The 15,183-nt window shown below is 32.7% G+C and overlaps 1 protein-coding gene across 1 annotated transcript in view; it reads right to left on the minus strand.

Annotated features, from left to right (window-relative positions):
- Nucleotides 1–14,623, minus strand: part of LOC115571995 (M1-specific T cell receptor alpha chain) — a 51,145-nt gene extending 36,522 nt beyond the window's left edge. Inside the window, exon 1 of the mRNA XM_030401719.1 lies at nt 14,569–14,623. Within this exon, the coding sequence (XP_030257579.1) occupies nt 14,569–14,608 (40 nt within the window). The 5' untranslated portion in view covers nt 14,609–14,623. The remainder of the gene's footprint in view (nt 1–14,568) is intronic.
- Between the last annotated feature and the right edge of the window lie 560 nt (nt 14,624–15,183).

Genomic DNA, 15,183 nt, shown 5'->3' on the forward strand with positions numbered 1-15,183 from the left:
ACTTCATTTAAGAAAACTTAAGAAAAACACTGACACACAAGTATCTAAATAATCATGCATTTTATCATCACATTAATTTAACAGGTTTTGAAGTATTTACTATTCACACTGATTATTCTGGTTAACAGTTTTTAATTGAGTTTGTCTTCATTTTAGTTGAATGATTCTTCATTTTTGATGTTTTCTAAAGTTGTTCCTATTCCAGACAACAGACTTATACTGAATAATGTTCTACTCTGTTCTGATTTATTGACTCTGCAGAGTCCAGTGAATCATTTCCATCACTGACAGCAGCTTCACTCATCAATAAATCCTGATAACTACAAGATTTATCTTTTTTATCTTCTACTCTGGTTTGTATATATTCATGTCAAACTTTGTAAAGTGTGTTTAAAGATGCTTCATATGAGTAATATTTATAATAAACTACTCACTGGGCTCAACGTTCAGTCTGGTTCCACTTCCAAAGATCATCTTAGTTCCAGTATTCACACAACATGAAGCACCATGACACAAACTCAGACAACAAACAAACTGAACCAAACTTCATTTAAAAAAACATGACTTTTGTTATTGAGAATTCTATCCAGTTAAAGATGTTTACTTTCAGGGTGACTACTTATAAATATAGCATCAATTTTAATGATTAAATTCAGAAAAAATTTAAATGTTTGCATGTCCTGTAAATTATTTAATGTAAAAGAATGATTAATAGTCAGTGATTAATACATGATTGACGCTACCTGATTTTGATAACTTGATTATTAAGATCAAGACAATCTGATGATATTTTCTAAAGATGTTTCTGTTCCTGACATTTTTACCTCCTGACAACAGATTTATACTGAATAATGTTCTACTCTGTTCTGATTGAATGACTCTGCAGAGTCCAGAGAATCATTTCCATCAGTGACAGCAGCTTCACTCATCAATAAATCCTGATAACTACAAGTTTTAACTATTTTATCTTTACTCTGGTTTGTATATATTCATGTCAAACTCTGTAAACTGTGTTTAAAGATGCTTCATGTGAATAATAGTTATAATAAACTACTCACTGGGCTCAACGTTCAGTCTGGTTCCACTTCCAAAGATCAACTTATTTCCAAGATTCACACAACATGAAGCACCATGACACAAACTCAGAGTGACAAACTGAACCAGACTTCATTTAAAAAGACTATGACTGAAAAATTCACTTTGTACATCGATACTAATAGATGTGACTGAAAATTCTGTAAATCATTTCCATCACTGACAGCAGCTTCACTCATCAATAAATCCTGATAACTACAAATTTTATCTTCTTCATCTTCTACTCTGGTTTGTATGTATTCATGTCAAACTCTGTTTTAACTGTTGTTAAGAAGGTTTCATGTGAATAATAGTTAGGTTAAAAGTTAAAAATATTGTCTAGTTTAAAAGGTCAATATATTTCATTAAATGTATTCATAACTGATATATTCTACATAAAGTCATTATATTATGATTATGTGATCGATATACTGAACAGTCTCATTTTGTGCTCATGCTCTTGATTAATACATTGATGATTTGGTAATTACGATCAACAACAAGTTTTCTTAGTTCCTCAAATGTTGGATGCACAACTTTTCCACCTGACCACAGTATTTTAACTCAGTATTGATTCACGACCCTGAAATCATCATCGCTATTACACGCTGTTTTCAGTCGTCACTGACTCTGACAATTCTTTTTATTCACGTTACTACTCAGGTTTTGTTGATATTCCTGTAAAACACAAGAATACTTTGAATATCCTCTATATGGGACATCTGTGATATTAATGTGTACTCACTGGCTTCAATATTTAATCTGGTTCCACGTCCAAAGATCATCTTGTATCCACCACTGTCAGTCACACAACATGAAGCACCGTGACACAAACTGAACTGCATCAATCTGAGCACTGTGTGTTTACGCTCATATAAACAGTGTTTTACTATTACAACTAAATAATGAAAGTTCTGTTACCAAAACACAACATTAATTATATTAATCTTCATACATTGATTACTCTCATTAATACTTTCTCAGCTGCTGATTATTACTGTCAGGATTAAAACAATCTTTGATCGGTCCAAAACTGCAGCTTCATCAAAAACAATGATACCAAATCCAACCGAGCTCCAGAAGAAATGTCAGCCGCTGTGTTCTGCAGAAACGTTCACTGCTAATATTCTGGGCCGAACAAACTAGTCTCTGCTTTGTGCTGATTGTATGATTTCATATTAACATTGATAATAACCAATTTCAGTACTTACTGGGTTCAATGGTTAATCTGGTTCCACTTCCAAAGAACATCTTGTATTGATTGGATCCAGTAGTCACACATCATGAAGCGCCATGACACAAACTCAGACTGAACAACTGAACCAAACTTCGCTTAAAAAAACATGATTTTTACTATTATTCTCCTTTATGATGAATAATAATGATACCATATGAAATACATGTATTTAATGCCGTGTGTACGTGTGTGTACAAGTATTTAAGTCAGTGATTAAAACGTGAATGATCAAAGACGATCTGTCAACGATTTCTGTTTGTAGCTGATGATTCTTCATTGTTCATGTTTACTGAAGACATACTGGTGATTTACATTTACACCTCGATCTTCTACTTTTGCAGTTTTGCTGATTTTGAAGAGTCAAATTAATAATTTCCGTCTCGTCAGCAGCTTCACTCATCAATCAGTCCAGATAACGACCAGCTTTCACCTCCTTTATCTGCTGCTCTACACTGAAGAGTTTAAATATGTTTCATTTAAATTATAATAAACTACTCACTGGGCTCAACGTTCAGTCTGGTTCCACTTCCATAGATCATCTTTTGATATCCAGTATTCACACAACATGAAGCACCATAACACAAACTTCTGACTGAACAACTGAACCAGACTTCATTTAGAAAAACTACTGCTGAAAATTCCACTTTGTACATCAATACTCAGATGTGACCGAAGAGTTTGTGAATCATTTCCATCACTGACAGCAGCTTCACTCATCAATAAATCCTGATAACTACAAGTTTTATCTTCTTTATCTTCGACTCTGGTTTGTATGTATTCATGTCAAACTCTGTAAACTGTGTTTAAAGATGCTTCATATGAATAACAGTTATAATAAACTACTCACTGGGCTCAACGTTCAGTCTGGTTCCACTTCCAAAGATCATCTCGATATCATTCACACAACATGAAGCACCATGACACAAACTCAGAGTGACAAACTGAACCAGAGTTCATTTAAACTAACTACGACTGTAAAATGCACCTTGGACATAAATATTCGGACATGATTTAAGAGTTACTACTTATTATTTATCACACTGATTATTCTGATTAACACTTTTTCAATGAGTTGTCTTTGTTTCAGCTGGACGATTCTTTATAATTGGTGTTTTATAAAGACAGTCTTTGGAAATCACCAAAGCTGAGGAATCATCCATCATAGTTCCTGACATTTTGATGACAAGTGTCTCACCTGACAGCGTGTGCTGAATTATTTTCTACTTTGTGTTGATGCCGTGTTTTGAAGAGTCATACCAATCATTTCTATTACTGTCAGCAGTTTATTATTATTTCATTAATAAACTCATTAATAAGTCAAGTTAACTACCAAGTTTTTATCTTTATCTTTTACTCTTTATAAATTCATATCAAACTCTGTAAACTGTGTTTAAAGATGCTTCATATGAATAATAGTTATAATAAACTACTCACTGGGCTCAACGTTCAGTCTGGTTCCACTTCCAAAGATCATCTTGTCATATCCACTCTTCACACAACATGAAGCACCATGACACAAACTCAGAGTGACAAACTGAACCAGACTTCATTTTAATAAATTCACTTTGTGCATAAAATGTCAAGAAATTATTTATCTGTTTAAAATTATCATGCATTTGATTATCACATTTATTCTTCAGAAAATAAATTGAATTTCAGTTTATGATGTGAAAATATTACAGCTGTTTTTTGTTTCAGCCGGAGGATTCTTCATATTCTGGTGTTTTTTTGGTTCCTGACATTTTTCAGATGCACTTTTTTCCATCTAACAGCCGTGTTATATCATTTTCTACTGCATCGACTTAATGACTCTGCAAATACAAGTTCTATCTTTTTTATCAACTAGCCTGATTTTGTCTATATTCATGTCAAACTCTATAAACTGCATGTTTAAAGATGCTTCGTGTAAATAATTATGATGATAAACTACTCACTGGGCTCAACGTTCAGTCTGGTTCCACTTCCAAAGATCATCTTTTGATTCGCATTATTCACACAACATGAAGCACCATGACACAAACTCAGAGTGACAAACTGAACCAGACTTCATTTAAAAAAACTGCAACTGAAAAATTCACTTTGCACATAAAATATCAAGATATGATTTAACTATTTAAATAATCATGCATTTTATTGACATTAATTTAAGAGGTTTTGAACTATTTACTATTCATCACACTGATTATTCTGATTAACTGTTTTAAATTTTTCTTCATTTGAGGTGCATCATTTTCATTTTTGATTGTTTCTAAAGATGTTTCTGTTCCTGACATTTTTATCCCCTGACAACAGACTTATACTGAATGATGTTCCACTCTGTTCTGACTGAATGACCCTGCAGAGTCCAGAGAATCATTTCCATCACTGACAGCAGCTTCACTCATCAATAAATCCTGATAACTACAAGATTTATCTTCTTTATCTTCTACTCTGGTTTGCATGTATTCATGTCAAACTCTGTAAACTGTGCAAATTAATTCATGTGAATAATAGTTATAATAAACTACTCACTGGGCTCAACGTTCAGTCTGGTTCCACTTCCAAAGAACATCTTAGTTACAGATCCAGTATTCACACAACATGAAGCACCATGACACAAACTCAGCAGAGCTTCAAACTGAACCAAACTCCATTTAGAAAACCATGATTATCTAGTATTAAAAATACTGTCTGGTTAAAAAGGTCAATATTTTTCATTAAATGAATCAATTACTAATATACTCTAAATAAAGTGATTATATTTTGACGATATCATGGATATACTGAACAGTCTCTCTTTGTGCTCATGCTCTTGATTAATACATTGATGATTTGGTAATTACGATCAACAACAAGTTTTCTTGGTTCCTGAAATGTTGGATGCACAACTTTTCCACCTGACCACAGTATTTTAACTCTGTATTGATTCACGACCCTGAAATCATCATCACTATTAGACGCTGTTTTCAGTCGTCACTGACTCTGACAATTCCTTTTATTCACGTTACTACTCAGGTTTTGTTGATATTCCTGTAAAACACAAGAATGCTTTGAATATCCTCTATATGGGACATCTGTAATATTAATCTGTACTCACTGGCTTCAATGTTTAATCTGGTTCCACGTCCAAAGATTATCTTGTATCCTCCATCAGTCACACAACATGAAGCACCGTGACACAAACTGAACTGCATCAATCTGAGCACTGTGTGTTTACACTCATATAAAAATTGTTTTAATATTATAACTAAATAATGAAAGTATTGTTACCAAAACAAAACATTAATCATATTTTAATTTCAGTGTATACGACGGAGAAAGATATTGTTTTACATTTGAGACTTCTGCTGGAAACTTACGTCTGCATTTTGAATCATATATAATAAATTTAGGTCATAAAAATTATATAGCAAGTTTTTCGTCATAAAATTACTTTTGATTTATTTTTGTATTTTGAATTAATTTAGTTTAAATGATCATTTTCTGGGTTCAGTGTTCACTCCGGCTCCAGAGTGACAAACTCAACCAAACTTCGTTAAGAAAACAAGCTTTTTACAATTCAAACACATGCAGTTTAATATTAGTGGTCGAGCTAGTGAAGTGTTTCAGTGTTGACGCTCTGAATCAATACATTGATTACTCTCATTAATACTCTCTCAGCTGCTGATCATTATTATTAAAACAATTTTTGATCGGTCAAAAAATGCAGCATCATCAAAAACTAAGAGGAATTATATCAAATCCACCCGAGCTGCAGAAGAAATGTCAGCCGCTGTGTTCTGCAGAAACCTTCACTGATAATATTCTGGGCCGAACAAATTAGTCTCTACTTTGTGCTGATTTCATGATTTCATATTAAATGATCATTTTCTGGGTTCAGTGTTCACTCCGGCTCCAGATTGACAATTTCATAACCAATTTCAGTACTTACTGGGTTCAATGGTTAATCTGGTTCCACTTCCAAAGAACATCTTGTTTTGATTTGTTGTAGTCACACAACATGAAGCGCCATGACACAAACTCAGACTGAACAACTGAACCAAACTTCACTTAAAAAAACATAATTTTCACTGTTATTTTTCTTTATGGTTAATAATAATTATATGATACAAAGTGATACATGTATTTAATGCCGTGTGTACGTGTGTGTACAAGTATTTAAGTCAGTGATTAATACGTGAATGATTAAAGACGATCTGTCAACAATTTCTGTTTGTAGCTGATGATTCTTCATTGTTCATGTTTTCTGAAGACATACTGGTGATTTACATTTACACCTCGATCTTCTACTGTTGCTGTTTTTGATGATTTTGAAGAGTCAAATTAATAATTTCCGTCTCATCAGCAGCTTCACTCATCAATCAGTCCAGATAAAGACCAGCTTTCACCTCCTTTATCTGCTGCTCTACACTGAAGAGTTTAAATATGTTTCATTTAAATTATAATAAACTGACATCTTATGAATGATATTTATAATAAACTACTCACTGGGCTCAACGTTCAGTCTGGTTCCACTTCCAAAGATGATCTTTTGATTTCCACTCGTCACACATCATGAAGCACCATGACACAAACTGTGACTGAACAACTGAACCAGACTTCATTTAGAAAAACTACAACTGAAACTTCAACTGTGTATATCAAAAGTTTGTGAATTACCTACATTATGTTTTGATAATCACATTGATTCTTCTGAAAATCAATTGAATCTCAGTTTATGATCGACACAATATTACAGCTGTTTTTACTTGTTAAACTTTGTCGTTCTACATTTCTGGAGTTTTCAAACACTGTTTGCTTATTTTCCGACATTTTTACTACCTGACAGAGTTTCAGTGGATTATTTTCTACTCTGTTCTGACTGAATGACTCTGCAGAGTCCAGAGAATCATTTCCATCACTGACAGCAGCTTCACTCATCAATAAATCCTGATAACTACAAGTTTTATCTTCTTTATCTTCTACTCTGGTTTGTATGTATTCATGTCAAACTCTGTAAACTGTGTTTAAAGATGCTTCATATGAATAATAGTTATAATAAACTACTCACTGGGCTCAACGTTCAGTCTGGTTCCACTTCCAAAGATCATCTTGACATTATTCACACAACATGAAGCACCATGACACAAACTCAGAGTGACAAACTGAACCAGAGTTCATTTAAACTAACTACGACTGTAAAATGCACCTTGGACATAAATATTTAGACATGATTTAAGAGTTACTACTTATTATTTATCACACTGATTATTCTGATTAACACTTTTTCAATGAGTTGTCTTTGTTTCAGCTGGACGATTCTTTATAATTGGTGTTTTATAAAGACAGTCTTTGGAAATCACCAAAGCTGAGGAATCATCCATCATAGTTCCTGACATTTTGATGACAAGTGTCTCACCTGACAGCGTGTGCTGAATTATTTTCTACTTTGTGTTGATGTCGTGTTTTGAAGAGTCATACCAATCATTTCTATTACTGTCAGCAGTTTATTATTAGTTCATTAATAAACTCATTAATAAGTCAAGTTAACTACCAAGTTTTTATCTTTATCTACAACTCTTTATAAATTCATATCAAGCTCTGTAAACTGTGTTTAAAGATGCTTCATATAAATAATTAAGATGATAAACTACTCACTGGGCTCAACGTTCAGTCTGGTTCCACTTCCAAAGATCATCTTGTAATTTCCACTCTTCACACAACATGAAGCACCATGACACAAACTCAGAGTGACAAACTGAACCAGACTTCATTTAAAAAAACTGCAACTTATAAATTCACTTTGTGCTTAAAATGTCAATAAATGATTTAACTATTAAAATAATCATGCATTTGATTATCACATTGATTCCTCTGAAAATGTTTTGAATTTCAGTTCATGATGTGAAAATATTACAGCTGTTCTTTGTTTCAGCCGGAGGATTCTTCAAATTCTGGTGTTTTTTTGGTTCCTGACATTTTTCAGATGCACTTTTTTCCATCTGACAACAGTGTTATATTATTTTCTACTGCATCGACTTATTGACTCTGCAAATACAAGTTCTATCTTTTTTATCAACTAGCCTGGTTTTGTCTATATTCATGTCAAACTCTATAAACTGCATGTTTAAAGATGCTTCATGTAAATAATTATGATGATAAACTACTCACTGGGCTCAACGTTCAGTCTGGTTCCACTTCCAAAGATCATCTTTTGATTCGCATTATTCACACAACATGAAGCACCATGACACAAACTCAGACTGACAAACTGAACCAGACTTCATTTAAAAAAACTGCAACTGAAAAATTCACTTTGCACATAAAATATCAAGATATGATTTAACTATTTAAATAATCATGCATTTGATTGACATTAATTTAAGAGGTTTTGAACTATTTACTATTCATCACACTGATTATTCTGATTAACTGTTTTAAATTTTTCTTCATTTGAGGTGCATCATTTTCATTTTTGATTGTTTCTTAAGATGTTTCTGTTCCTGACATTTTTACCTCCAGACAACAGACTTATACTGAATGATGTTCCACTCTGTTCTGACTGAATGACCCTGCAGAGTCCAGAGAATCATTTCCATCACTGACAGCAGCTTCACTCATCAATAAATCCTGATAACTACAAGATTTATCTTCTTTATCTTCTACTCTGGTTTGCATGTATTCATGTCAAACTCTGTAAACTGTGCAAATTAATTCATGTGAATAATAGTTATAATAAACTACTCACTGGGCTCAACGTTCAGTCTGGTTCCACTTCCAAAGATCACCTTAGTTGCAGATCCAGTATTCACACAACATGAAGCACCATGACACAAACTCAGCAGAGCTTCAAACTGAACCAAACTCCATTTAGAAAACCATAATTTTCTAGAATTAAAAATGCTGTCTGGTTAAAAAGGTCAATATTTTTCATTAAATGAATTGATTACTAATATACTCTAAATAAAGTGATTATATTTTGACGATATCATGGATATACTGAACAGTCTCTCTTTGTGCTCATGCTCTTGATTAATACATTGATGATTTGGTAATTACGATCAACAGCAACTTTTCCACCTGACCACAGTATTTTAACTCAGTATTGATTCACGACCCTGAAATCATCATCACTATTAGACGCTGTTTTCAGTCGTCAATGACTCTGACAATTCTTTTTATTCACGTTACTACTCAGGTTGTTGATATTCCTGTAAAACACAAGAATACTTTGAATATCCTCTATATGGGACATCTGTAATATTAATCTGTACTCACTGGCTTCAATGTTTAATCTGGTTCCACGTCCAAAGATCATCTTGTATCCACCACTATCAGTCACACAACATGAAGCACCGTGACACAAACTGAACTGCATCAATCTGAGCACTGTGTGTTTATGCTCATATAAACATTGTTTTAATATTATAACTAAATAATGAAAGTTCTGTTACTAAAACACAACATTAATCATATTTTAATTTCAGTGTATACGACGGAGAAAGATATTGTTTTACATTTGAGACTTCTGCTGGAAGTATTTCTGATTAAAATCAAACTTACATCTGCATTTTGAATAATATATTATAAATTCAGGTTCGTCATAAAAAATAAAAAAATAACTTTTGATTTATTTAGTATTTTGAATTAATTTAGTTTAAATGATAATTTTCTGGGTTCAGTGTTCACTCCGGCTCCAGATTGACAAACTCAACCAAACTTCGTTAAGAAAACAAGCTTTTTACAATTCAAACACATGCAGTTTAATATTAGTGGTCGAGCTAGTGAAGTGTTTCAGTGTTGATGCTCTGAATCAATACATTGATTACTCTCATTAATACTCTCTCAGCTGCTGATTTTTATTATTAAAACAATTTTTGATCGGTCAAAAAATGCAGCATTATCAAAAACAAGGAGGAAATTATAACAAATCCACCCGAGCTGCAGAAGAAATGTCAGCCGCTGTGTTCTGCAGAAACCTTCACTGATAATAATCTGGGCCGAACAAATTATTCTCTACTTTGTGCTGATTTTATGATTTCATATTAACATTGATAATAATCAATTTCAGTACTTACTGGGTTCAATGGTTAATCTGGTTCCACTTCCAAAGAACATCTTGTATTGATTTGTTGTAGTCACACAACATGAAGCGCCATGACACAAACTCAGACTGAACAACTGAACCAAACTTCACTTAAAAAAACATGATTTTTACTATTGAGAATTCTGTCCAATCAAATAAACACAGAATTTTCATTTATGATTAATAATTATGATATAATATGAATTGATACATGTATTTAATGCAGTGTGTACGTGTGTTTACAAGTATTTAAGTCAGTGATTAATACATGAATGATCAAAGACGATCTGTCAACAATTTCTGTTTGTAGCTGATGATTCTTCATTGTTGGTGATTTATATTTACACCTCGATTTTCTACTGTTGCTGTTTTGATGATATTGAAGAGTCAAATTAATAATTTCTGTCTCGTCAGCAGCTTCACTCATCAATCAGTCCAGATAACGACCAGCTTTCACCTCCTTTATCTGCTGCTCTACACTGAAGAGTTTAAAGATGTTTCATTTAAATTATAATAAACTACTCACTGGGCTCAACGTTCAGTCTGGTTCCACTTCCAAAGAAGATCTTTTGAATTCCACTCTTCACACAACATGAAGCACCATGACACAAACTGTGACTGAACAACTGAACCAGACTTCATTCAAAAAAACTATGACTGAAAAATTCACTTTGTACATCAATACTCAGATGTGACCGAAGAGTTTGTGAATTATTCACATCGTGTTTTGATTATCACATTAATTCTTCTGAAAATCAACTGAATCTCAGTTTATGATCAACACATTATGACAGCTGTTTTTACTTGTTAAACTTTGTCTTTGTTTAACTTGATCGTTCTTAATTTCTGGTGTTTTCAAACAATGTTTTCTTATTTTCTGATATTTTTACTACCTGACAGAGTTTCATTGGATTATTTTCTACTCTGTTCTGATTTAATGACCCTGCAGAGTCCAGAGAATCATTTCCATCAGTGACAGAAGCTTCACTCATCAATAAATCCTGATAACTAAAAGTTTTATCTTCTTTAACCTCTACTCTGGTTTGTATATATTCATGTCAAACTCTGTAAACTGTGTTTAAAGATGCTTCATATGAATAACAGTTATAATAAACTACTCACTGGCCTCAACGTTCAGTCTGGTTCCACTTCCAAAGATCATCTTATTTCCAGCATTCACACAACATGAAGCACCATGACACAAACTCAGAGTGACAAACTGAACCAGACTTCATTAAAAAAACATGATTTTTACTACTGAGAATTTTGTCCAGTTGAAGAAAGATCCCATTTACCTTTATGGTGAATAATTATCAATATATAATCAATAAAACATTTTATTAATTTATGTATTAATGATCAATGTTGAAATGTACTGTGCATTATTTAATGTAAACGTATTAAAGTCAGTGATTCATACACGATTGACACTAACAGATATGACAATCTGATGATATTTTCTGTTTCAACTGGATGATTCTTCATTTTTGGTGTTTTATAAAGACTCTTTTCATAATTCCTGATATTTTTCCTCCTGACAACAGACTGAATTATGTTCTACAAGTTTTAATCTCTTTTAATATTCTACTCTGGTTTTGTATATGTTCATGACAAACTCTGTCAACTGTGTTTAAAGATGCTTAATATAAATAACAGTTATAATAAACTACTCACTGGGCTCAACGTTCAGTCTGGTTCCACTTCCAAAGATCATCTTTTGATTGTTCACACAACATGAAGCACCATGACACAAACTCAGAGTGACAAACTGAACCAGACTCCATTTAGAAAAAACTGCAACTGAAAAATTCACTTTGTGCTTAAAATATCAAGATTTGATTTAACGATTTGAATTATCATGCATTTGATAATCACATTGATTCTTCTGAAAATCTACTGAATTTCAGTTCATGATGTGAAAATATTACAGCTGTTCTTGTCCAGAGGATTCTTCATATTCTGGTGTTTTTCTCAGTTCCTGACATTTTTCAGATTCACATTTTTTCCATCTGACAACCGTGTTATATTATTTTCTACTGCATCGACTTATTGACTCTGAAAATACAAGTTTTTGTTTTTTTTATCAACTAGCCTAGTTTTGTATAAATTCATGTCAAACTCTGTAAACTCTGCATTTAAAGATGGTTTATATAAATAATTATGATGATAAACTACTCACTGGGCTCAACGTTCAGTCTGGTTCCACTTCCAAAGAAGATCTTATTCGCATTATTCACACAACACGAAGCACCATGACACAAACTCAGAGTGACAAACTGAACCAGACTTCATTTAAAAAAACTTGATTTTTACTATTGAGAGTTCTGTCCAGTTAAAGAAAGACCCCATTTACCTTTGATCAAATGTAAATGTTTCCATGTACCCGAAATGATTTAATGTAAAAGTACTAAAGTCAGTGATTAATACACGATTGAAACCAACTGATTTGACAATCTTCACCTGACAGAGTTTGACTGGATTATTTTCTAATCTGTTCTGATTGAATGACTCTGCAGAGTCCAGAGAATCATTTCCATCACTGGACAGCAGCTTCACTCATCAATAAATCCTGATAACTACAAGTTTTATCTTCTTTATCTTCTACTCTGGTTTGTATGTATTCATGTCAAACTCTGTAAACTGTGTTTAAAGATGCTTCATATGAATAATTATTTATAATAAACTACTCACTGGGCTCAACGTTCAGTCTGGTTCCACTTCCAAAGATGATCTTATTTCCACTCTTCACACAACATGAAGCATCATGACACAAACTCAGAGTAACAAACTGAACCAGACTTCATTTAAAAAAACATGACTTTTGTCATTGAGAATTCTATCCAGTTAAAGATGTTTACTTTCATGGTGAATACTTATAAATATATCATCAATATATTTATCTTAATTATTACATTTTGAAAAAATGTAAATGTTTGCATGTCCTGTACATTATTCAATGTAAAAGAATGATTAATAGTCAGTGATTAAACAACAACTGACGCTACCTGATTTTGATAACTTGATTATTAAGATCAAGAGAATCTGATGATATTTTCTATAGATTTTCCGACATTTTTACCTCCAGACAACAGACTTATACTGAATGATGTTCTACTCTGTTCTGAGTTATTGACTCTGCAGAGTCCAGAGAATCATTTCCATCACTGACAGCAGCTTCACTCATCAATAAATCCTGATTTTCGTATATTACTCTGGTTTAGTATATATTCATGTCAAACTCTGTAAACTGTGTTTAAAGATGCTTCATTTGAATAATTATTTATAATAAACTACTCACTGGGCTCAACGTTCAGTCTGGTTCCACTTCCAAAGAAGATCTTATTTCCAACATTCACACAACATGAAGCACCATGACACAAACTCAGAGTGACAAACTGAACCAGACTTCATTACACAAAAAAAAACATGACTTTTGTTATTGAGAATTCTATCCAGTTAAAGATGTTTACTTTCATGGTGAATACTTGATCTACTCTGTTCGGATTTAATGACTCTGCAGAGTCCAGAGAATCATTTCCATCACTGACAGCAGCTTCACTCATCAATAAATCCTGATAACTACAAGTTTTATCTTCTACTCTGGTTTAGTATAAATTCATGTCAAACTCTGTAAACCGTGTTTAAAGATGCTTCATATGAATAACAGTTATAATAAATTACTCACTGGGCTCAACGTTCAGGCTGGTTCCACTTCCAAAGATGAACTTTTCATATCCACTCTTCACACAACATGAAGCACCATGACACAAACTCAGAGTGACAAACTGAACCAGACTTCATTTAAAAAAACATGATTTCTACATTAAAGAGGTCTGTTAAGTTAAAATAGGTCAATATTTTGTAATGAAATTAATGTATTTTTATATATGTTATAAATAAATTGTAAATGGACATGTATATACTCAGAGATACTGAATTAACTGATTAAGTGTTTGTTAATTAATATTTAATCTTTCAGCATTATCTGCTCATGTTTTCATTTTGGATGTTAAAAACTGTTTTCGTTGTTCCTGACATCCTGACAGCAGAGTTACACCGAGTCATGCTCTGAACTGAGGTGACTGAGTCAAACACATTTTAAACAACACTGAACTACCAAAAGTCAAACATCCACCACTTTTAGCAATTAGCTTTTTTAGCTACTATTCTGTTTTTTGTTTGATTAGTCATTAAGTCAGTCATCAGAACTCACTGGGCTCAACGTTCAGTCTGGTTCCACCTCCAAAGATCATCTTAGTTCCAGCACCAGCATTCACACAACGTTCAGCACCAGAACACAAACTCAGCAGAGTAACTGAACCAGACTCCATTTAAAAAATGATTAAAACGAAAAAAAGATTCATTTTACAATCAGGTTTTTTAAATTTGATTTTAAAATAGCTACTTCCTAAATTATTTTATAAAATGTGGTCAGTTTGTTTCATCACTTTTACCTTTAGGATTTTTGTCTAAAAGAATTATGATCAAAACTAACCAGCGGCGTCTTTCATTCATAATAAATTGACTATATTTTTGTATAAATTATGCCTAAATAAAAATTTTGACATTTGCTTTCATTTAGACACACAACCCATGTGTTACAATTTTAAATATTCTGGTTGAACTTTGTAAAATAAGCTTCATATGAATGTTAATTATGATCAGTACTCACTGGGTTCAATGTTTAATCTGGTTCCACCTCCAAAGATCATCTTATTTCTGTTTTCATTCACACAACATGAAGCACCATCACATGAACTCAGCAGTGACCAACTCAACCAAACTTCATTTAGGAAAACGTTATTTTTACATTTGGGACTTTTGTTCA

This window comes from Sparus aurata, chromosome 21, assembly GCF_900880675.1.
Source record: "Sparus aurata chromosome 21, fSpaAur1.1, whole genome shotgun sequence".
NCBI classification, from domain to species: domain Eukaryota; kingdom Metazoa; phylum Chordata; class Actinopteri; order Spariformes; family Sparidae; genus Sparus; species Sparus aurata.